The sequence below is a fragment of the Myodes glareolus genome, chromosome 9 (assembly GCF_982192425.1).
Source record: "Myodes glareolus chromosome 9, mMyoGla1.1, whole genome shotgun sequence".
Classification (NCBI taxonomy): Eukaryota; Metazoa; Chordata; class Mammalia; order Rodentia; family Cricetidae; genus Myodes; species Myodes glareolus.
The window spans coordinates 58469082-58492574 of NC_142034.1; the positions used below are offsets into that span (position 1 = coordinate 58469082).

At 36.9% G+C, this 23493-nt stretch overlaps 1 protein-coding gene across 3 annotated transcripts in view; it reads left to right on the forward strand.

Annotated features, from left to right (window-relative positions):
- The window catches only part of Map2k4 (mitogen-activated protein kinase kinase 4), a 96995-nt gene that overhangs the window by 10678 nt on the left and 62824 nt on the right, over window positions 1-23493 (forward strand). For 2 of the 3 annotated variants that reach the window (XM_085695111.2, XM_048448267.3), the window contains one exon: window positions 19012-19114. In XM_085695111.2, the coding sequence (XP_085551237.1) occupies window positions 19012-19114 (103 nt within the window). Of the gene's footprint in view, window positions 1-2163; window positions 2197-19011; window positions 19115-23493 lie in introns of those variants that run through there. The other variant, XM_085695110.2, reaches the window with a different exon arrangement.

Here is a 23493-nt window from a genome sequence, read left to right on the forward strand (position 1 = left end):
CAAAGGTCCTGAGTTCAATTCCCAGCAACCATATGGTGGCTCACAACCATCTGTAATGAGGTCTGGTGCCCTCTTCTGGCCAGCAGACATACACACAAACTGAATATTGTATATGTAATAAATAAATAAATAAATAAAATAAAATATTTAAAAACATATTTGATTGATATTTTTGAAAAGTGATAGACTCACCAAGGAAATGGTGAAATACCATGTTGTGTTAATTATCCTTTGCTCGTCAGTAGCTTCAAGTCTACAGAGAATGAGAAGCAGTTCTTAGAAGTGAACAGTTGATGGCTCAGTATTCCAAAATTAGGTAAAATGAGCAAGTTTATAGTTATGCATCAAGCCTTTCAAAACCTTCAGAAAAATTCTGGATTGGTGGCAGAACTTAAAGCTTTAGAAATTTTGTTTAGCACCCAAACTAGGTTAGTTCTAATATGGTTTAGTAAAATTGGTGATAGTTTACCATTCTCGGCCCCAGCTCCTGTACATGCTAGGTAAATGTTCTTCCACGGAATCACTCTTGAGCCCCCCTTTCCCCTTTTATTTTATCAGATTTTATTGTGTATTTCTGCATGTGAAACCTTGTACTCAATTTTGACTCCTGCTTTTATATACACCTTTCAAGCTTATTTATGTTTTATTTTTTTGAAACAGGGTCTCATTGTGTAGTTGTGACTGGCTTGGAACTTGCTATCTAGATCATGATGGTCTCTAACTCACTTCTGCCTGCTTTTGTCTCTGAAGTTAACTGTTACCTGAAGTATGATTGTTACTTTGTTTCCCAGTCTCTTCCTGTTGTGATGATACCCCAACCAAACTTACTTCTGAACTTGGAGGTTCTGTACTCGAAGAGTTCTTTTCCAGTGCCGTTTCCAGGAGCTCCTTCCTTCTGATTTGTACTCTGCTCATTTTGCGTGCTAGGAAGCTGGCTGGCTTTTGTATGCTCCAGTCTGAAGACCATGGATTTCTAGTGTTCTTCCTGTATTCTCTTGTGCTGCATAGTTGATGGTACAGTATTTACCCTTCTTGTAGAGTTTGAGTACACTGCTGTCCAGGCTTCCCAGGAGTTTGTTCCCTCGAAGTTTCCGTTTCTGTCTCCTTTTTAAATGACTATTTGGGAAATTAAATGGTCATCAGTGGGTTACTTAGCTGTGTGAAAGTAGCTGCATACGCACTTCTCCAGCTTTTATTCATTGTAAATGTTAATTGTATCTTCTTAGAGTTTAAGGATTTTGGCAACTGGATGTTTGAAGGACTAGTTAAGCATCTTTTAGATTGAGCTCTTATATTTAAAAAAATCCTGTTTTGATTAAATTTGTATAACTAATTTGCCCCTCCTCCGATTTTGTTCCCCAAAGCAGTAATATATACAAGTATTGGTAGGTTTCTAAGAAAACCACATGACTTAGTAAACCATAGGTTAAAAGAATGTTTTGCAAAGGCATTGGGCTTCATTTTGATTTTTGAGACAGGGTCTTGCTGTCTGACTTTAGCTGGCTTCAAACTTGTAACCCCCACCTTGTCCTGAGTACTGAGACTGGTGTGGGGTGGTGGTAGGGTAATAAAGTCTCATTTGCTATATAAGCCTGGTTGCCATCGATTAGAGTGCTGAAATTACAAAACATACCATTACATCCAGCAAGCACTCCCCAACACCTACTATAGAAGAATTTTACCCTTTCTTTAGTGATTTTATTCTTGTCACTTGAAGTTAGTGATTGTTTAGAAAATTTTGTTTTATTTGTTTAAATTTTATAGCTAATGAATTACTAAAGTTTCTTAGTCATGGGTAATAATTAGCTTGGGTATTTATAAATCAATAATTTAGATTAGTAAAATAAATTGTTATATATTCTGATTTTGTGAGTTGAAAACATTCAAAAATTGATGAAACAGCCTTAATTTTTTATTGAATATTTTGGAATTATAAAGACTAGCACTGTAAGGTGATTTAAAGTTCGAGTGTATTGCAGTGCTTCTCAAATAGCTGAGTTTTTATAGAAAGTGCTCTGTTGTCCTTGTCTCTTTGGTGGGTAAAGTGGTTTGAACTGTTCTTGCATTAGTTTTGTTCACAATGTAATAGAAAGATGTAATGTCATGTTCTGATTTGGTTTGTTTGATTTACAGCAAATGAACAACTTATCTCTTTTACTTTAGGCTTTCAGATAAACTTCTGTGAAAAGGCACAAAGTAAGCTAAAATTTTGATATTCTGTTACTTTTTTTTTTTCATATCCATCTTGGTATTGGGAATGTGTCCACTGTTGTTTCAACTAACAGACCGTGGTGATTTTACACTGAAAGAGCTTCCATTTTTCATTCTGTTCCTTCACATTCTTGGTTATATTCTTGACTATAAATTGTTTTTGTTTTTACTTGAAATTCAAATAGGAAAAAGGTGTGTATAGAGATTCAGATACATGTGGGCATTGAAAAACTTAACTGTAATTTAATTCATAAGTTGCAAGTTCACCTTTAAGATTGTAGTGCAGAAAGCCCATAACTGCATGCAAAGACTATGCATTTATTTAAAGGATTTAAAGCTCTTATTTAGTTATTTTTTTTTTTAAACAAATCTTGTTACAGTCATGTCCATCTGTCTGCACCACTCTCCACGTTAGGGCATTCATCTTCTTAGAGTCATGGGCTGGACTTAGTTTAGCCATAGCTTTCTGGCCATGTAAGTGCTAGTCTCTGGATTCAAATTCCAGCACCAGTATCAGGTAAAAAAAAACAAATAAAATGTTTGGATTCATAGAACATAGAATGGATTTTTTTTAAAAAAAAAATAAAAAGACATTATTTAAAAAACTAAAATAAAATACATTTTGAACTTGAAACAGATTATAAAATGCAGTTTTTTAAAAAAGGCTCATCTCAAGGAGACTACTCTAGTTTACATGAAAACATTCCAAAATGAAATGGTTTTATCTTCTGCTTCTTCATGTCTGGGTAAGAATATGATCAATTGATGGATATCATTCTTAATAAGTTAGCTTGTAGGGAGAGTTTATACTGGAGAAAAAGCATTTCTGTTATATTAAAGTTTCTTGGTCCTTTTTTTTTCCTTGATGGAGCAGAAATCTTAATTTTTATTAGTTGAACATTGATTTTCTTTGTAATGTATTGAACAAAAATTTATTTCTTAAATAGAGTCGAGGCAATATACTAGGTAAAAAGTTTTTTAGTAGGCACACTGTTATCTTCCTCTTAGCTTAAATACTAAACCAAAAGTGTATATAAATTTCTGTTCATAGTGAACCTACAATTATTTAGGTATGGAGTTGTAGTTTCAATTTATTCTATTCTAATTTTTAATACACTCATGGTACATTTTAGCTTTCATTTATATTTTAACATAATATTTGCTTAATATTTAACAAATAAAAATTATATACTCTAAGGCTGATCTATTTTGAATTTATTATTGTGTTCACTGTATTCTCCTTGTCTTTAGTTCTGCTGTGTGAATAAAACAAGAGGCCCTTAGATGTGTTAACTCTAAAATGTGTACAGTGCTTCAAAGACCTCTGAGGATAGGTTAACAGTACTGTGGGGCTCTGAGTGGCTCCGCCCTCTCCTGTTGCTGCTTACTATGCTGTTCATGGCTGATTCTAACATAAATTAAAGAGGTTGAGCCCCAGAACCTATGGGAGATTAATTGTGTGGGAGGAGCATATGCAGGAACACTTTTGCACACTTTTTCATGTTGCTTCTCACTGTTCTGCTTTCTCCTGACTTTTCCCAACTCTCCCTTTCTCTTTCCTATTTCTTTTTATTTTCTACCTTTTGAGATTCAGTATCATCCTATTCACTTCATGAGGTACACATTGACATTAAGAACCGTACAGTGAGTGAGGTTCTTGTACAGAAATGAATACAAAGAGGTACTGCCCGCAGAAGGCTGACAGTGGAGTGGACAGAGTTGACTCCCCACTGATATCAGTATCTCACTACTGATGCTGCGATCTGCTGAGAAACAGGGTGTGAGTAGTTACAGGAGCTGATGTGCCCAGGAGCCCTGGAGAGGGAACAAGCTCAAGAACGTGTGTGTCTCATGTTCACTCCTTCCATCCCCCCTTCCTCTCTTTATTCTTTTTTTCTTGAGATGTAGTCTGACTTTGTTTCTGAGATTGGCCTTGAGCTTGGTGCTCAAGTGGTCTTCCTGCTTCATTCAGCCTTCTGAGCAGTTGGAACCGTAGGTACATTCTATTGCCCCTGTTGCAGTTGCTGCTTTCTTAATGAGAGCTGGAGGCTTGGGTATCCTGCTATGGGCCTAACTTACTTCAGAGTTAAGTGAAACTGACTGTGTTATCTGACTCTAGATGAATCAGGACAATTAGTGCACATATCAGGGAGAGAAGGGGGAGCTGGAAAGTTAGTAGGGTTGGCCAGCCTTTAGCTAACAGCAATTGTTTTTGTACAAATCATTGCTTATGTTTTAGGATAAGGATAAGCTTATATGTTAGCACTTTTCCTATGATTTTATAAATTAAAAGAAGTAACAGTTTTCTAGTTTGCTTTAGAATGCAAATGTTACATTTGTTAAAGTAGTCACCATTTCTTTAAAAATTAAAAATTTGAAATTGTCGTTTGAGCAGTTGTTTTCCTATTGGCTCATACTTTGCTAGAAATGCCAAAGGATGTTTCAGAATTAGGGAAATATATTTAGTTCATTAGCACTAAGTATATATCATACAGAGTTGTAGGAGAGGATGTAGCAAAGAACAGAAAATTAGGCATTTTAAAGGTGCAGTTGAAGCAGCAGTTCCCAGTTCTCCATCACAATCAAGACTGTTGTAAGGTGATCATGACTAATGGAAGCTCTGAGAGATTAATGTTCCCATTGTTTGACACGCATAGTTTTTGTTCTTTATGTTTCTACATCACTATTCCTATCAGTTATCGTGATTGATTGTTTTAAGTTAGTGAAAGTTTTTGGAAATGTGTATATGTATATTTACATGCACAGATAGTGTGAGATTCCAATTTTAATTTGGGGTCCAGATTTTTGTAGAAATAGAATATTCACTTTATACCTCATGTTTTTTCAAAATAAGTTATACTCTGTACATGTCTGAATTTTGACTTTATAAATATTTAAGATAATATATTTTAGATAGTAAAATAAGTTATTTATGCTAGCTATATTTTTTTAATACTATTGGATTATTGAATTTTTCTGAATGTAAAATTACTTGAGGAAGAAATACCTTTTCATTTGTGAGAGTTCTAGATGTACAGCTTCTGCATTCCCAAGACTGAATTTCAGTTAGAGCCTATTGATTAACTGTGTTAAGAAATTACCTTTGTTCATCTAAATATGTTTATATAACTTATGACCAAGTTTGAATGCATCTTCTGTCTTTAGTAGATGAACTTCACAGTGTGATTTGCTTGTTTTATAAAAATAGTCTCTAGGAGTGAACATAAAGGTTTACTTAGAAACATGTTTTTGAAAATAATTTATTTTATTTTTTTTACAAATACCAAATTTGCCTGAAGTCTGCCAACCACCTGACTTTGGGGTGGATGGGGATAAGAATAATGTCTATTACAGATCCCTGGACATAGGGTTTTCCTCAGAAAATATTTGAAATCCTGTGCTAATCCAATCAGAGACTTTTTAGGAGGCTAGCCAGGAATTAAGGTTTTATTTCAGTGTGTTTGTTGCCCATAGCAGAAGATTTCTTCGTCACTAAAGAAAATTTGCTTTCTGTAGCTTTGCCTTTTACACTTTTGGTGACTTAAAAAAACTTTTTGTGTCTCTTAAGAGTGTTTTGCTTGAGAATGTTTGCATAGCAATAGAATTTTACCCCCCTACTCCCTTTCCACGTTCTCCACCTATAACCTAGACTTAGAACTCACTTTGTAGCTCAGGCTAGTCTTGGGGTATTTCACCCCCTCTTTTAGTCTCCTGATACTAGGATTACAAACCTGTTCTAGGACTCTTATTAATTTACAACCAAATTGTTATGTAGAAAGTATGTGCTCCAGAGGTGAGTGTTGTTCTGTGGTGTTACTACATTGTAGTCATTTTTAGTGATGCCACACATTGATGTATTGGGGAAAGGTTTATGTGTGGAAGAGAGGTTTCTTGTGGCTGATTCAGTATTTTTTGAGCCAGGACCTAGCTCACAATGTAGCCTAGACTGGCTTGAACTCTGAAGTTATGGTCCTCTTCCCTCAGTTTCTGAGTGTTAAGATTACAAGCATGTACCTTCACACCCTTAATTGTGAAACCTTTCTTTTATAGTAATTATCTCTTATTGTTTTAAATTGGTGGTAATAAAATGACAGTAGTAAAACTGGAGGAAGGATGTTTCTTGAATCTTTTCAGAAGTTTGTGTTGGATAGTCATAGTTTGCTGAGCTGATAAGAGTGTTTGTAAAAGGTAGTATTTTGGTTTTATTAGTGGAATATAGAGAACCAAGGAAAAGAAGGCTTAAAATTCATTTCTTAAAAAATATTTATTTATGTATATGTCTATATAGCTACTTATCTGTCTGTGTGTATCATACACATACAGGATCCTCCAAGCCAGAAGAGGGCATTGGAGCCCCTGGAACTGGAGTTACAGGTGACTGTGAGCTGCCTGATGTGGGTAGGTGCTGGGAACTGAAGCTTAGTTCTGTGCAAGAGCAGTAAATCCTTTTCACTGCTGAGTCATCTCTCCAACCCTGGCTGATTACATTTTTAATTCTGTATTTTTTGTAGTAAAAGTTCTGCAAATAACTAAAATTTTGTCATTTAGAAATTACTGACCTCAGCTGAGCTTTTCTTATGAAAAAAAATGAACACATTTACTGCTTTTTGGTATTAGTATAGTTTATTTAGATTGATATAGATGAAGTGAGTTGACAGAAGACATTTTTGTAGAGCTAGCCCCTAAGCTCTAGAGACTGATGCCTGGTATATTCATCACTTTCTCTGAGGTCCATGATAAAATGCCAGTATACAGTCCTGCTTGGAACAAAACCACTTCTGTGCTAAAGCTCCAGAAACGTATCTGTGGTCTATGGGCAGTCAGGTCCATTTGTTCTCTCTTAACATACTACTACAAGAGATATTGCCTACTTATCTTGCACATAGGAAGTTCTTAGAACCCAGATTCTCCCTGAAAATTACTTTTGTTACTAGAAGGAAGATTCCTAATGGTTGTTACATTTAAGCCTATGCTATTTTTGAAGAAGGAAAGCATTTAAGTGGGATTCTCACACATTACAGAGTTTTCTTTCATGTGCCAGTTGCTTTCACTGACAGACAGTAAAGAGATGTTTGACAGAACTTGTGTGGCTGAGTAGAGGAGAGTAGAAGTGATGTGGAAAGGCTCCAGAGGCCAGTCTCAGCTGCATTACTGTTCAAAGCTTTTCAGATTTGCTTAGAAGTTTAGGGTGGTGCTTTTCAAACACGGTGTGATATTCTCACTACTTGGTTTCCTGTGTTTCCCAAATCCAGACAAAAATAATCAAGGAGGTAGGCTATACCACCAGAAATTTGTGGCTCTTATTTTGATATTGATCTTCTTATCAAGTGGGACTACCAAGCAAACATTAACCTTAAGTGAGGACTAAGTGTAGACAAGCATATCTCCCCTTTAGAGTGACCCTGATAACAATACTCTGCATGACTGAGACCCATCTGTACCAGTGTCTGACTGCTGGAGACTTTGAAGCCGAAATTAATCTAGAGGTCCCTTTGAAGAACTGTATACTCTGAGAGAGTAGACATTTATACATATGTGGTAGAAATAATAGGTGGTGATGATAATGATGATTTGAGACAGGATCTCAACACCCTAGCTTAGTCAGGAATCAAAGGTTCTGTGCCCTAACTTTTAAAAATTCTTTTATTTGCTATATCCAACTAAAAGTCACATTAAGTGAAAAGACATTTTTCATAGTCTAACTTTTTTTTTTTTTTTAAAAATCCATTCATAGAATATACTTATGGGCAACAAGAAGTACTTAATTGTGTCTAGTAAGAAATAAAAGTCTTATTTACATCTTGATGTTTTAAACATGGAAGATGTTGTTTGAATATGAAGTCTCATATGTTTTAATACTTAGTCATCATGGGATAGCACTATTTGAGAAGGATTAAGAGATGTGGCCTTGCTGGGGTAGATGTGGCCTTGTTGGAGTAAGTGTATCAATGGGGGTGGGTTTTGAGGTTTCAAAAGCCTATGCCAGGCCCAGTCTGTCTTTCTACCTCTACCACTCCCCTGTAATTTTGGATCAGGATGTAGCTTTTAACTCCTGCTGTAGCTTCATGAGTGCTGCCATGTTCCCTGCCATGATGATAATAATAAACTAAACTCCTGAAACAGCAAGTAAATCTTTTTTTTTTTTTTTAAGAGTTTGCTTGCTTTCTTGTATAAGAGTTGCCTTGGCCGTGATGTCTCTTCACAGCAGTAGAATAGTCACTGAGACAAGAGGTATTTAATAAGGGTCAGAGAAGCTATTTGTATTGTGGAAAGAAGTAGAACAGTGCTGTGTTAACTCTATCTAGACTAACACTAATTTTGCATGGATGAACCCACTCCTTTGCCACTTTCCTTGTTTGCTTTGATAATAACCCAGTTAGATGTAAATTAAAATTCAACTGTACTTTCTTTTCCTGAGCAAATGGATGCATTCACTGAATTCTCTGCATTTTAAAGCTTACTTTATCCTACTTTGTTTGTTAATGAAGTTCTTACAGAATTGGGAAGTCCAGAAGAGTTAATTACTTAATGACTGATGGGAATCTCTATGGCAGTTGGGCAGATAAGGGAAGATTGTATCACATTCGCTTTTTGACAAGAATCTGAACTCATATATGGTTAATGATACTATCTTAAGCAAACTTCTTAAGGAAGTATCTCAGATATGATAGTTTTAGTGGCTTCTCAGCTTATGTACTGCTGTGAATATTTTACCTGTCTGCTACATTCAGGTCTCGTTAGCCCTGTTACCTAGATTCAGTGGAGCTGCAGGCCAGTCAGTGTGCTTCAGCCAGGAACCTTCTTGCTTTTCTTCACTGCACTGAACAGCTCTTTCTATCCCATCATGACACACACAGTTTTATAATATTGACTGAAAAAATACTGATAGAATAGTAAGAAATATGGTTAAGGTGCTAAGTGTTTTCTATGAAGCATTTTGTGGGGTAGAGCTAAGTGGTGTAGTCCTGTCTTTCAATTATGCAAAGCCCTGGACTTGATCCCCAATGTCACAAAACATATGAAAGACAACAATATGAGAAAACTCTGGATGCAAATAAATGAAGGATTCAGAGCATTAACACCCTATCTTTCCTTCCCTGGACTTGTACTGGAGATGTTTTAACTAATAACTGCTACCTTTTAGGTATCTATGTGGTACCATATAGGGTGGTGATATAGCTGTGGAATTCCAACTCTCTGATCTCATGAATGCAGAAGCATTCATGCTTGGAGTTAGGACTGACAGTTAGTGTTGGGTAACATGTCTCCATTACATCAGTGATTACAATGTATTTAGATCTAACTGAGACACACTCCTGAGACTTTATAGGGATCATCTGCAAAATATGAGAAATGATAGGAGCATGAATGTTCAGGTTGTTCTAGCAGGTACATGAAAATGTGTATCTTTTGTATCTTTAAGGACTTTAAATTAAAGCCCAACTTGTTCTTTAGGCCTTAGTATGACTGAGTTTAGAGGACTGGCTAGTCTCCGTTAGAAAAATCTAGAAAAAGTGACAAGGAAATTGTATTTAAAATAGAAACAATAAATTCTGAAATAAGTGTTTAGTGTGTATGTGTGGTTCATGTATTTCTGTGTATGGAGGCTGGAAGTCAACTTCATATGTTGTTCCTCAGGTCCCATAAGTGCTGAAACAGGTAAGAAAATTAAATTTTGCCCTCCTGGCAGATGATGTCAGGTGGGAGAGAGGTAGTCATTCCTCAGATAGTGGCAGATTGGGTAAGTTTGAAGAGGATGCCTACTGCTACATTATTTTGCTAATAGTTGACAATAGGATCTATATATTCACGGTGGGATTAAATGTTTTAATTTGTTTTACTTTTCTTTGTGTTATGACCAGAGAGAAACCAAAAGAAAGAGAGAAAAAAATTCATTTTGGCTGATTTTAGATGGTTTAGTCTGTGGTGGCTTGGACACTTGCATTTGGGCAGGCAAGTCATCATGACCGTGGGAGCATATGGCAGGGGAAGTTCTTCACCTTTTTTTCAGACAGGAAACAGAGAGTAGGGATTCAGCATGTATATATTTAGAAAGTCTCATAGATAGGTAGTATGCCTGGATCCTGGATTTCTGTGGGTTTGAGGTACTTCACATAATACTCAGAGATGTTCAAAGGTTTTGGCTTGGAAGGTAATAACAACCCTTCTGATGTATTCTGGTTAAAGCAACATATGCCCCAAAGACTGTGAATACTTGACTATAATTGTAATAAATATTAACCATTATTTTCTCACTTTTTGAGTTCAATGGTTTTGGAGATATGGGTATGTGGACATATTTTATAAATTGTAAATGGTCTTTAGCCTTACAAGATGGAATTATTTTGTCCAGTTCTGGCCGTATGGATAATAGAGTCTTCTTTCTTATGATACAGTGAGAAAAAATAAGCCTGTTAGGTTGAATTCAAGGATATCTAGATACAAGCAAGTAAAATAATAAAATTGAAATTCATAAATACTTTTAACACATCTTTGTTTTAGGTATTTATTATGTATAGCACATTTGCAGATTTCAGAGGTAAATCAAGATAGTTAAAATCTGAGGAGGTTAACAGTTGAATGAAAGGAACAAATGCAATGGTCATATGGGAGCACGGTAGACCAGTGTGAACAAAAAGTCTATCTGGGAACAAGCTTGATGGTGATGTATGTATGCATCTGTGCTAGTGCACAGCTCTGTATATACATTTGTAGAGGCAAATGGACATTGCAGTTGATGTTGAATGTGCCCCTTATACACTCTTTACCTCAGTTTTTGAGACAGGATTTCTTCCTGAAACGGGAGTTCACTGACTGGCTAACGCAGTAAGCCCAGGAATCCTGGGGTATAGGATGGTACCTCTGCACTTGACTTTTTGTGTGAGTATTGGAGATCTGAACTCTGGTCTGTTTGTATCTATAGCAAGTACTTTTCCAATTGAGCCTGTTTTGATGACTTTGAAACTGTACATAATGCTGATTCTTAATGAATCATGAGGAAAAGAGTGTTTTCCTCATCTGTAGAAGGTGAGTGAGAGCTGTTTTCAGTTCTTGGATTACCATGACCATAGATACAGAACATGAGTAGAAGACTGTCAGCTCCTTCGTTGGAGTCTTTGAAGGAGAGCCAAACTGTGAGGTAGGAGAAGCTGATTGGGAACATGGTATTAAAGGTTTGTGTTGCTTGAGCAGTTAGTCCAGGGAGAATATTTAGGGTTCTTTATCCTCTTGCTGAGAGCTAAGTAAAGGTAGGTATATTTCCCTTCACCTTCAGTATTCTGCTAGCTGCTCAGAAGTACAGGGAAGGGCATTTCTGTGTCTCTGTGGATCCACTTGAGTAAATCTTGATCTTCAGAATCAATGGATCTTTTTTAAAGATATTTTTTATTCTTTGAGAATTTCATATGTACATATAATATACCTACTGTGTATTTTAATTGTACTGACCTCCTCTCTCCCTAATGCCTTCTGGAGCCCCAATTTTCAGATTCATGGTTCATAGTTACCTTGATGGCCCCATACTTGACAGTGCCTTTCCTTTCTTAAGGGAACTTTGAGAAGAACATTGTGTGTAGGTGAAGTGAAAGCCCATTTTGGCTGGTATGGGGTGTTCTCTTCAGACAAATTAGACAGCAGAACTCTGAGAGTGGTGACAAGAGGGTGCTTCCCTTAGTCTTGGGTCATAGGCTGCCAAACAGCCCAGGTCAGCTGGTGGGCCAGGCATAATTTTAATTTTTCTAGTATTAACAAATGTTCTCATTTTCTCCAAGCCAAGCTAGGCAGTGTTTCCAACAGGGGTGATGGGTGATCCGGAGCAGTTCTTGGGAAATGCAAACACTGGACTATGCATACATCAAAGCATCAAGTGCAATGCTCCAGTTACTTGAGCATCTGAAATGGAATTATCTGGGGCTGTGTGTGTCATGTCTGTTCCCATATCAGTAAACACTGAAAACATTTTCCTCTTCTGGCACTGATCTTCTCATAGGAAACCCCTATGATTTAAGTATTAGGATGGTGCCTGGTTTCTGCTGTCATAGTTAAGGGGAAGTTCTATCTCTACTGGCTCCTTACTATTTGATCATGACAACCCCACCGAAACGGTATTGTCACAAATATATCTTTTTATTCATTATGTTCAGTTCTGTTTTATAGCTCTTGCTGCCTTTGAAGTTAAAATCTCCATAGTCTTTTTTTAAAAATATAATTTATTTTTATTTTGTGTGCATTAGTGTTTTTCCTGCATGTATGTTTGTGTGAGAGTGTCAGATCCCTGGGAACTGGAGTTAGTTACAGACAGTTGTGAGCTCCCATGTTGGTGCTGGAAATTGAATATAGGTCCTCTGAAAGAGTAGCTAGTACTCTTAACTCCTGAGCCATCTCTCCAGCTTTTCATAGGCTTTTTATAGCACCAGTTGTTTACTGCTAGTGAAACATCATTTCAGGTCTCTTCTCTTCTCTTCTCTTCTCTTCTCTTCTCTTCTCTTCTCTTCTCTTCTCTTCTCTTCTCTTCTCCCCTTCTCTCCCCTCCCCTCCCTCCCCTCTCTCTTTCTAATTAAAAAAATCCTTAGTAGTGTTATGTGTGTTTGAGTTTTTAGTGATTACAAATAACTGAGGGTATAGCTCAGTGTCAGAGTGGATGCTTAGTGTGCAAGAAGCCTCAGGTTCCATCTTCAACACCAACCCTTCAACAGGAAATGCCTGAATACATGCAACTGTGCATGATCCCCTGGATCTTTTGGGACACTTGAGGAAAGGAGGAGACAGCACTGATGGATGAGGGAAGAGTATGCTTTGAAGGAAAAGCTGGTACCTGTGGTGTTTGGAAGGAGGCCACCCGTTTTCTCCCCTACCTTAGTGTCATCAGCATGGGGCCTTCCTTCTCAAGATACTTAGTTTCAAATTCATCATCAGCTAATCATTTGTAGGGTTAAGGTGTCTGCATGAGAACTGGCAGGATAACTGGGTCTTACTTAGTTTTCTTGTAATTAAGACATTTGCATCTGGAGAGACTGAAAACTTAAAGGTATTTCATACATTTGTTAGTGAATGGTTGGAATATATACTTATTTACAGATTGAGTGTAGAACATGTTTAAATCTAACTTACATAAATAAATCTCATTGTGTTAAACTATATGTGTTTGTTTTTTAAGTAAATTGCCCTTAAAACTCTTTTCCTTCATTTTGATTTTTGTTAAGACATAGTGCTGAAAAAGAATTCCTCTTTTCTGTGTGCTTTTAAATATCTTTATCTTCAAGAAAATAGCTCAAGTGAGCTTTCATTGTAGAAGCATGCTTCAGTATTTCCTGCAGAGGTTGCCTGTTACTGGCCCCTCACTCACAAATCGAGAAAGTCGTTTAGCATTTTGCTTTCATAACAGTTCTTTGTTCTCTTTGACTCATGTGTGATCTACCTCTTTTGTCAGTTTTTCTTCATCTAGAGAGATCATGCATGTGTGTTAGTTGTTTTTAAGCACAGCATGTGACAAATAGTGTTCAGCTTTTAACTTGGTGACTTTGTTGGGTTTGAACTCATTAAGATACATGCTTGCTCGTCTTTAATCTTCTCTGCTATTCTTGCTATATAATGCAACATTCATAGGTCCCAGGGATTAGGACTTGGTGTCTTTGGGGGTCACCATTCAGCCCACTACAATCTGATCCTGTATTAGTCATATATAACTTATGTACAAAATACATTTATATTACCTCTCCACCCCCAGAGTATTATCACATTACAACATCAACACAATCATCAGAATTATTTCAGTCAATGGTGAGACTCAGTCTATTGTCCATCGTGGCTTAATTTTTGTTTGTGAACCTAGAAACTAGAAGACAAATGACCTGACTCCACAGTTCAGTGGTGAGAGGGTGGCATGAGCAACATTTCCATTCACAGAAGACAAAGTAGAAGGAACTGTTTAGAAAATTAACACAGTGAGTCCCATCAGGGCAAATTCCTTACCTTTGAGTATCTCAAGAACAGATTTTCAGGAAGAAAGGAGCGTTTCATTAAAAAATGTTTTTATATTGCTGAATTCTGTCAGTTTGCTTTTTCAAAGCAATTTGCTGTTTTTGGTTCGTTTACCCAGCCACCCTGATCAACTTGTTCTCTAGCCAAGCTTGAACATAGAACAAACACTCTAGACTGGGCCACTTTAGCAAATAAAACATCTTGAATGTTTCTGGTGTTAGCACTTCATAGAGTTCTTCTTACTTATATTAATGTTCTTTGTCAAATTTGTTTTGTTTTGCTTGAGAGAGAGAGAAAGACTTACAGTGTAGCTCTGGAGCCTGGAACCTGCTTGTGTTGACCAGCTTGGCCTCATGCTTGTGGTAATTCCATTGCCTCAGCTTCCTCTGTGCTGGTACGAGCCACCATACCCAACAAGCTTGCTTCTTGCTTTGTTTCTAAATGTTAAGATTGCCTTGCTGTGTCACATGTGGTGGTGACACCTGTAATTCCAGCACACAAAAGGCAGCAGTAGGAGAAGATCATTGTCAGTTTGAGACTAACCTGGTCTACATTAGCAGGCTCCAGTTTGGCTGGGTTTACTTTGTCACTGTCCCCCTCTTTACTGCACACCTCCAAAAAAGAATTTTAATTGATTTTATTTAATTTTTAAATTTTTTTTAGAAAATTTGTTTTTTTCATCAAGTATTTTCTGATTATGGTTTCCTCTCCCCCTATTCCTCCCAGTTTCTCCCTATCTCCCCTTCCATCCAGATTCATGGCCTTTGTTTCTCTCCTTAGAAAACAAACAATAATAATAAGAATAATAATAAGAAATAATAGTACAATACAACACAATACAATGATAATTAAAAACAAGCAAATTAAGCTATGACAGAACACCAGAGAAGAAAAAGAACCAAAGAAAAAGCACAAGAAACACATATAGATGTAGAGACACACATGTTCACACACTCTTAAAACTCCCAAACTGGAAACTCTTAAGATACACACTAAGAACCTGTAAGCTTAAAAAAAAAAAAAAACAAAAACAAAAAGAAAACAAAACCCTCCCTGACCTAACATTATGAGACAACCTCCAAAGATGCCTTTGAATTCATTTTGTGTGGGTCATCTACTGCTGGGCATGGAGCATATCTTTAAAAGTAGTTTCCCCACTGAGACTCTCTTGGAGAAAACTAACTTCATTTTCTAGTGGTTATAATTGGTGATAACTTCTTTCAGCTCTAGGATACCATCTGGTGTAGACCCCCTGCTGGTCTTGTGCATGTTGTCACAGTCTCTGTGAGTTCATATGTGTGCCAGCCCTGTGATGAGAAGGTCTTGATTCTTGGTATCCACCATCATCTCTGGCTTTACACTCTTTCTGCCTCCTCTGCCACAGAGTTTTCTGGTTCCTGCGAGGAAGAATTTGATAGAGCCCTCCATTTTAGGGCTCAGTGTTCCAAGGTCTTTCACTCTTTGCATATTGTCTGGCTGTGGGTCTCTGTATTTGTTCTCATCTGTTGCAGGAGGAAGCTTATCTGATATTGGCTGAGCGAGGTAGAGATCAGTGCCACCCAAGTAGCATTGGGTATGGGTTCTACTCATGGAATGGGTCTTAACTCAAAGCAGGTATTGGTTGGTCACTCCCACAAGCTTTGTGCCATTATTGCTCCAGCATATCTTACAAGTGCGTCACTCCTGTAGATTGAGGTTTGTAGCATGGTTGGTATTTACCTTTCTCTTGTTAGCGTGCAGATTACCTTCCAGTACTACAAATAGGGGTGAAGATCTAGGTGAACAGCAGCTTGACATCTCTGAGTTCAGTGAGCTGTGTAGGTTGTCTTCAGCCATAGGGACTTCTGTCAGTTTGTGGAGAGACATCAGTAGCCTTGGCAGTAGCCTGGGTTGTTCAGGGATTCCTATGGGGACCCTTTTGACCAAGAATTCGATTAGCTGTAACCTATTCCCAGTACTATGAGAGGTGTCCAGTTGAGGTTCTCTCTCCTCCATTATATGGCCTTTGCATTTAGAGTACCTTCATATATGTATATATTACAAGAAACTTCTACTTTATTCGGTTTCCATATAACCCTACAAATGGCCCTTAGTTTTAGTCCCTCCCCACATTCCCTTTCTTGTCCCCCTTTTCTATTCCCCTTCCCATTTGATTCTCCCATTCCAGTCCTCCCTCCTCATCCATCCATAACTATATTCTATTTACCTTCCTAGGGAGATCCATCCCATTCCCACCTCCCCAGTCTCTTACTCTCTACCTGTGGTTCTATGGATTATAGCTTGCGTATCAATGATATAACAGCTAACATCCACATATAAGTGAATACACACCATATTGTCTTTCTGGGTCTGAGTTACCTTATTCAAGATGATTTTTTCCTAGTTCCATCCATTTACCTGAAAATTTCATGATTTTATTTTTTTAGTGGCTGAGTAATACTCTGTTGTGTAAATGTACCACATTTTTCTTTTATCCATTCATCTATTGGCAGACATCTAGGTTGTTTCCAATTTCTGTCTATTGTGAATAGAGCAACAATTAACATGATTGAGCAAATGTCTTTAATAGGATGAAGCATTCTTTGAGTATATGCCCAAGAGTGATATGACTAGAAATTGAGATAAACTGAGTTCTCTCTTTTTGAATAACCACTAAACTTTTTTCCATAATAACTATATGCTCTCAACAGCAAAGGGAGTTCCGTACTCCATATCCTCACCAACGTGAGCTGACCTTTATTTTATTGGTCTTGGCCATTCTGATTGATAAAAGATAAAAATCTCAAAGTAGTTTTGGTTTGATGACAGATGTGAACTTTTTCTTAAAGCGCTTCTCAGCCATTTGAGTTTCTTCGTTTGAGAATTCTGTTTATATTTGTACTCAATTTTTAATGGAATTATGGTTTTTTGATGTCCAGTTTTTTGTGTTATTTATGTATTTTGGATATTAGCCCTCTATCAGATGGGTAGCTGGTAAAAACTTTTCCCATTCCTTAGCCTGCTGCTCTGTCCGGGTGATTTTTCCTAGTTTTGGTTTTAATTTTAAGAGTTTTAAACTAGAGATGGTAATGCATGTCTATAATCCTAGTACTCACACTCAGGAAGTGGAGACGGGAGAATTAATAGATCAGACTCATTACTCAACTACATGACAACTTTGAGGCCAGGTGGGCTACATGAAACCCTATATCAAAAACAAACAACAATGTTTTTTTTTTGTTTTGATACAAAACAAATGTTTTCAAACATTTGAAAAAATGTTTTGTTCCCCAACTCCCTAGTAATATATACTTTTAAAATTAAATCTGATGTTTTGTACGCAGAGCACTTTTACATGTAGTTTGAATGTCCCTAGTGAGTCAAATGAAAAAAGTGCTTTGAAATTAAAGTTTTGATACCTGACACAGCAAATCATATGGAAAACTCCTGTACCGTTCTTATTTCTGAAGCGGCTGTGCCTAGTATCTTCCTAATCTTCTAGAAAGGCCTATCCCTCACAGCTGCTCTAGAACTGCCCATGCTCTCAGTCTGACATTCCTTGTTCCACTCTCCAGTCTTTGTTTCTGCAGTTGGTATGCTCTGGTAAACCTTTAAAATTTACCGAGGTGGGAATGTGTTGATTGTCGAGATTGGCTGAGTAGCCAGATGTGTGCATAAAACACTCTGGAGACCCGAGTGCCGGAGAAAATATCCCTAAAATGATCATGAAACCAGAATGAGGGAAAACCCTGTTCTGTTACAGAACATCTGTAGAAACCCTAAAGAAGTGTGATTCTATGTGGTTTATTGGCCCAGAAGGAAATATGGCTAGCAAGGAAAGCATGTTGAAGCAGTACCATGGCCTGAATGAAATTTTGAGATCATCTTTTAAAATGGTGTGCCCTGTATAGCTTGCAATCATCATTGTTTCCTGGCAACTACAACTGTATTGATCTTGGAAATTGCCATTATATTCTGTTGCTGATAAAGGTATAAAAAATCTGATTGTTCACAATAAAATTGTTACAGCCTTAGTTGTGCTGTGGCCCCTCAAACAAACAAGCAAGCAAGCAAACAAACACATGTCTGTCTATGTTTAGGAAAACAGTTTGCAACAAAAAGTAGTAAATTGTTATTTTGGAGGTAATTAGAGTGATAACTGAATACACATTTTTAAAAAAATGCTACATTTTTTATATACATATATATTTAACATGTTAAAAAACTTTGCTTTCTCTGAATTTCCTGGTTTTTCTGTAATGGACACAGTTTACTTGAATATTAAAAAAATGCTGATACTTCCCTGCTTTTAAGACCAAAGAAATTGCTTCCAGGAAGTAATTATTGGGGTACCTGTGTTGTTAGCATGAAATCAACCATGCTGTGATGGTTTTCACTATCACAGCTTCAGAATGTTTCACATCTGCCCCCCAGCATTTGCAGTGCTCTGAAGGAATGGGACTAACTGAAGACATCTTGACTTCTAGCACTTCTGTATTTGAGCTTACCACTGAGACTTGACTATTCCTGCCTAGCATTAGTCTTCTGGACACTGAGCATCATCGATGCCTTGTAACACAGAGAGTGATTTGTGGGAGTGGGCATAAGATACCTTTTGTTTACTTTGTTTTCATTGTAAGATACTTGTTGCCTTTTCAATTGTTGTTCTATATTGACTGATTTATTAAAGCAAGTTTCTCTGCCTTTCACTGAATTTCTCATGCCTACAAAGTAATGCTGTTTTATAATACTTGAATGTTAAAAAGTAATTAAATTTAAAAACAACAATTGCATGTATTTGTTATTAGTTGAAACTTTTACTTTGTGTTTGTCATTTCTCAGGTAAGCGCAAAGCACTGAAGTTGAATTTTGCCAATCCACCTGTCAAATCAACAGCACGGTTTACTCTCCATCCTAACACTACAGGAGTCCAGAACCCACACATGTGAGTACTCTCAGGGGACTAAGGGCAGAGCTTTCCTGATGTTGCACTTAATGCAAACCAGGGCTGCTGTTTCTGTTTCCGTACAATGATTTGAAATGTTACACTCTTTGAACTTAAATAGAAAGTTACTGATTTCTGTAGTCTTAAGTTGATGAACACAATTTTTCTTTTTAAATGTTTACTTTGGAAAACATTGCCAAAGACACAGGCTCCCATATATCTTTCTAAATACCCCTTAATAAACTTTGTACTTTCAGTTAAAGTACAGGTGGTATTTAAGAATACAGCTGCCTTCTCAGTGTCATTTCCCTCTATTCACTTAGCGGAAACATTGATTCTTGTTTCTAGAAGATGCATGTAAATCAAAGTTGGTTCAAGTTAGTGTATAGATGTTGGTGTAACCTTTTATTAGTTAATATCTTAAAAAGATAGAAATGATAATGTATCTTATTGAAAATACTGGGAACATGTTAGTTAACTAATAATTTTAGAAATCATAAATTATCAAAATCTTCAGTCTAAGTGATGTGGTGTATTAAATAGAAATCTTTTCCCCCAAACCTTCCTGAGCCTGACAGCCAGAGGCTTTACATGTATCCATTTGCATTTTCATTTAGGCCTAGTATTGAGACACAGAGAGCAGGTGGTGAAAGTTATAGTTTAAAAGCTGGCAACAGAGTATCATGTTTTAAAAATAATTTATTAATGTCTGAATTCAGGCTTTATTGGACTTCAGATATATGTAGTCTTCTCAAAGAAACACAGTTATTGGTTCTCTTCTGAAGTTAGGCACACCTTGTATTTGCAAACTGTAAAAGTGGGTGCAATGTCCTTTAAGAGGTATGACTGAAATACTTTATTTTTGCAATAGTAATATCTACAAGTGAGGATTGTGTGGTTTTGTTTTTCTGTTTGTTTGTTTTGTTTTTTTGAGACAGGAATTCTCTGTGTAACAGCCCTGGCTATTTTGGGAACCAGCTCTTGTAGACCAGGCTGACTTTGAACTCACAGAGATCCACCTGTCTCTGCCTCCCAAGTGCTGGGATTAAAGGCATGAGCCACCACTGCCTGGCAGACTGTGTGTTTATATTAAAGGTTTCACCAATAACCTTAGAATGAAGGATAGCTTATCTGCCTGAGAAAGCTATCCACTCATGGTTAAGTTTCTCTTAAGAGTTTACCTAGAGTCTTAGTCTTTTTCTTTTGAAACATCATGTGGGGCTTATATTGAGCAAGGAAACCCAGTACCTAATCAGTCAAAGCTCCAGCATCAAACAATGCTCCTTCCATGTTTTCTACCATTTGGTAAAAACAAGTCCAGAATGCACCCAACGTAGTTCATTTTATTACTGTGATTGCCAGCTGGACACATGCTTGAAGGGTAAGAAAGGAGAGTATCCCTCCAGTCTTCCTTTGCTTTCTTTCCTCTCTCCATTTGAGTCTGTGGAGGATAAAGAAATCATCTCGTTAGGAAATACCAGGCTTTGATTACCATTGATTAAAACTATCAATATTTCTAACATGTGGAAAATTAGTCATATAATAGAGACTCTCCTACATTTAACAACTGTTAATGTTTTGCCATTTGGCTTCTAAAATGAAAAACTAAGTTGTTTAAACCAGAGTGTAAAGAAAAATAGATTAAACAAAAAATATATGACCCCTTTCCATATTTCTGTCAGATTTGCATTATACCAGACACTCTGTCTTCCTCACACCCCAGAACTATTATTACAAATGTGTCAGACTTACGCTAAAATCATATTTGGTATATAAACTTGAGAAGTAGATATTCTAATGTTATGTTCTATAACTTTATTGTGGTAATGGTTGATGCCTTCTGAATGACATTGTTTAAAGTGTGTGCAGGACAGTTATTGCTACAACACACCACAGTTATTCAACAAGGAAAAACAAGTTTAGAAGTTAACTTGGAAATGGGCAAAAGAGATGGTTCTACTGTTAAGAGAACAGGTCACTCTTTTAGAGGAATCAGGCTTAATTCCCACCATCCTCATGGTGTTTCACATTCACCTGTAACTCCAGTTCCCTGGAATAAGATGCCCTCTTCTGGCCTCTGTGAGTACTGGGTGCAATGCAGGCGAGACACACACCTACACACATGCACACATGCACACATACACACCCCCACAGATGCAAGGACCCCCCTCCTCATGCACACAATATATATTTAGAGTAATCTGAAAATAAATGAGTGTTGATATGTTTGGGACTTAAGCATTGGGAACTACAATTCAGGGCCTTTGATGAGACCAAGGCCTTGTTTACTTTTGTTTGACCTATTGGAACAGAGATTCCATTTTAAATATCAATCACCAGCACTCTGAACTTTGTAGTGTGTGTTCTCAATAAAGCTATAGTGAGAAGAGCACTTACTGTTGGGTGAAGGGTGGGAACTTTTATCTTCTTCAACTTTCTGGGAGAGGCCCTGCAGTCCAGACTGGCCTCTAACACACAGCATTCCTCCTGCTTCAGCTTTCTGAGTGCTGAGATTATAGGCGTAGGGCAGCATACCTGGCAAACATTGGTCGTTAACTTTTTCTGTAGATAAGAACAGTAGGTGGAAGCTAAATACTGGCTTCTACTCAGCACTGTTACTGTCTCTGGCTTGACTCTGTTGTGCAGTCCAAACCTGACTTGGAATACTAATGTTCATTATCATCAGATGAACTGAGGGACAGAGTGAGAAACGTGAAGAGTTTGGTGAGAGGGCAGAGAAATTGAAGTTCTGTGGAAGGTGCTTTCTTCACTTAGTGTACAAAGTTGACAGGCTAAAAGAAAAGAGCTTTTTAGCTGGAGACGGGAGAGGGCTCTCCCTCATTTCCCAAGCAGCCAGGATAGCTCTCATCTCTCTCTCTGTCCCCTTCTCCCCCTTTAATAGGCAGAGAGTAGATTCTGTTGTGGAGGGAAGGTTTACACATGGAGCTGCTTGCTGCATTTTGGGACTGAACTAGACAAAGAGATAAGCTTTCTCTATTACAGATTTTTACTGTTTCTTTCCTGTGCTTGCGCCTTTGGTACAGTCACTCCAGAGTAAACAGCATTAGATTAAGTTTTCTTGGTATCATCTAAGGATCTGTGACTTCTTATGTCCTGTGGGCTTAAATAGGTTCTAGGATTGACCCTATCCTGTATCCTTACTGATACTTCTTGTGTTTGATCTTCTGTAGTAAAAACCATTCTTTCATCCATTCTTCCTTCCTTCTTTCCATCCATCCATCCATCCATCCATCCATCCATCCATCCATCCATCCAGTGAATCCTCTGTTGTAGGCTATTCTTCATTTCAGTTTTTTCTGCCTTGCAAACTCAGTTACAGCTTATTCTTTTACTTTGATCTTCCTAATATTGTTACTATTTTTTCTTTTGGTAACACATTTTGTTTTTATTTTTGTAGATATTAGAAATTAACTTAAAATTTCTGAGCTTGGAAACTATGGTTGGTGAATGACAGTGTTAGTTCAATGGTTTATATACATAGTTAACAATATGTACAGGATTAAGTAAAAGACTCTTGTTAAAGTTCAAATAAAAAAACGAAGCAGGCCAGAATCTGTAGATAAAACTTTAGAGATTAGTTAGATTAGATTGAGAAGATTCTCAGTTGATAGGCCCAAATTAAGAAAATACCTTAAATACTTCTTTTAATCTATTAAGTTTAAAGAAACACAGCTAGATATGTACATTCTTCCTGAAAACAATTATAATTAAAAAATAGGAAATTAGAATGATCTTCACTTCTATGTAAAGCTTTTCCCCCATTTGTATGACCTATTTTAAATTGTTTATTAGCAAAATGTAACACGGGAAGACTTAATTTCAGGTATTTTCCTTTATAGTCACCTAATAAAACAATAATGTATTTTTACACTAGCTAACACAGTTAAATAATACCAATTAGTTTTATTATCGTGAAGAAACAAAGTGATAATATAGTTAAAATAACTACTATCCACTTACAAAATAGTTATTTTGATTCAGGACAGGTAATATTTATTGAGTATCCCCTATTTTCTAGGTCCCCAGATATCTTTTTTATATTATAGAACTCAGAACCATCCTTTTAGAGGATTTTTTTTCATTTAAAAACAACAACAACAAAAACAACCCAAAAATCAAAGTAAGATGAGATCAGTAGGACCATGCTCAGTACCACAGACAGTAACACATCCAGTTGTTCTGTTGGCAGTTCTCAGGGAACTTGCCACCCCTTCCTCATGCGTGGCTATATCCATAACCTTTAGTTTTAAATTGATTTCTCTTAAATCCAGTATGGATACAAATAGTATTTTTATTTATATCATTATCAGTTCCCTTTGAATAAACTTCTTAACTACTTAATTATAACTCTTCCCTAT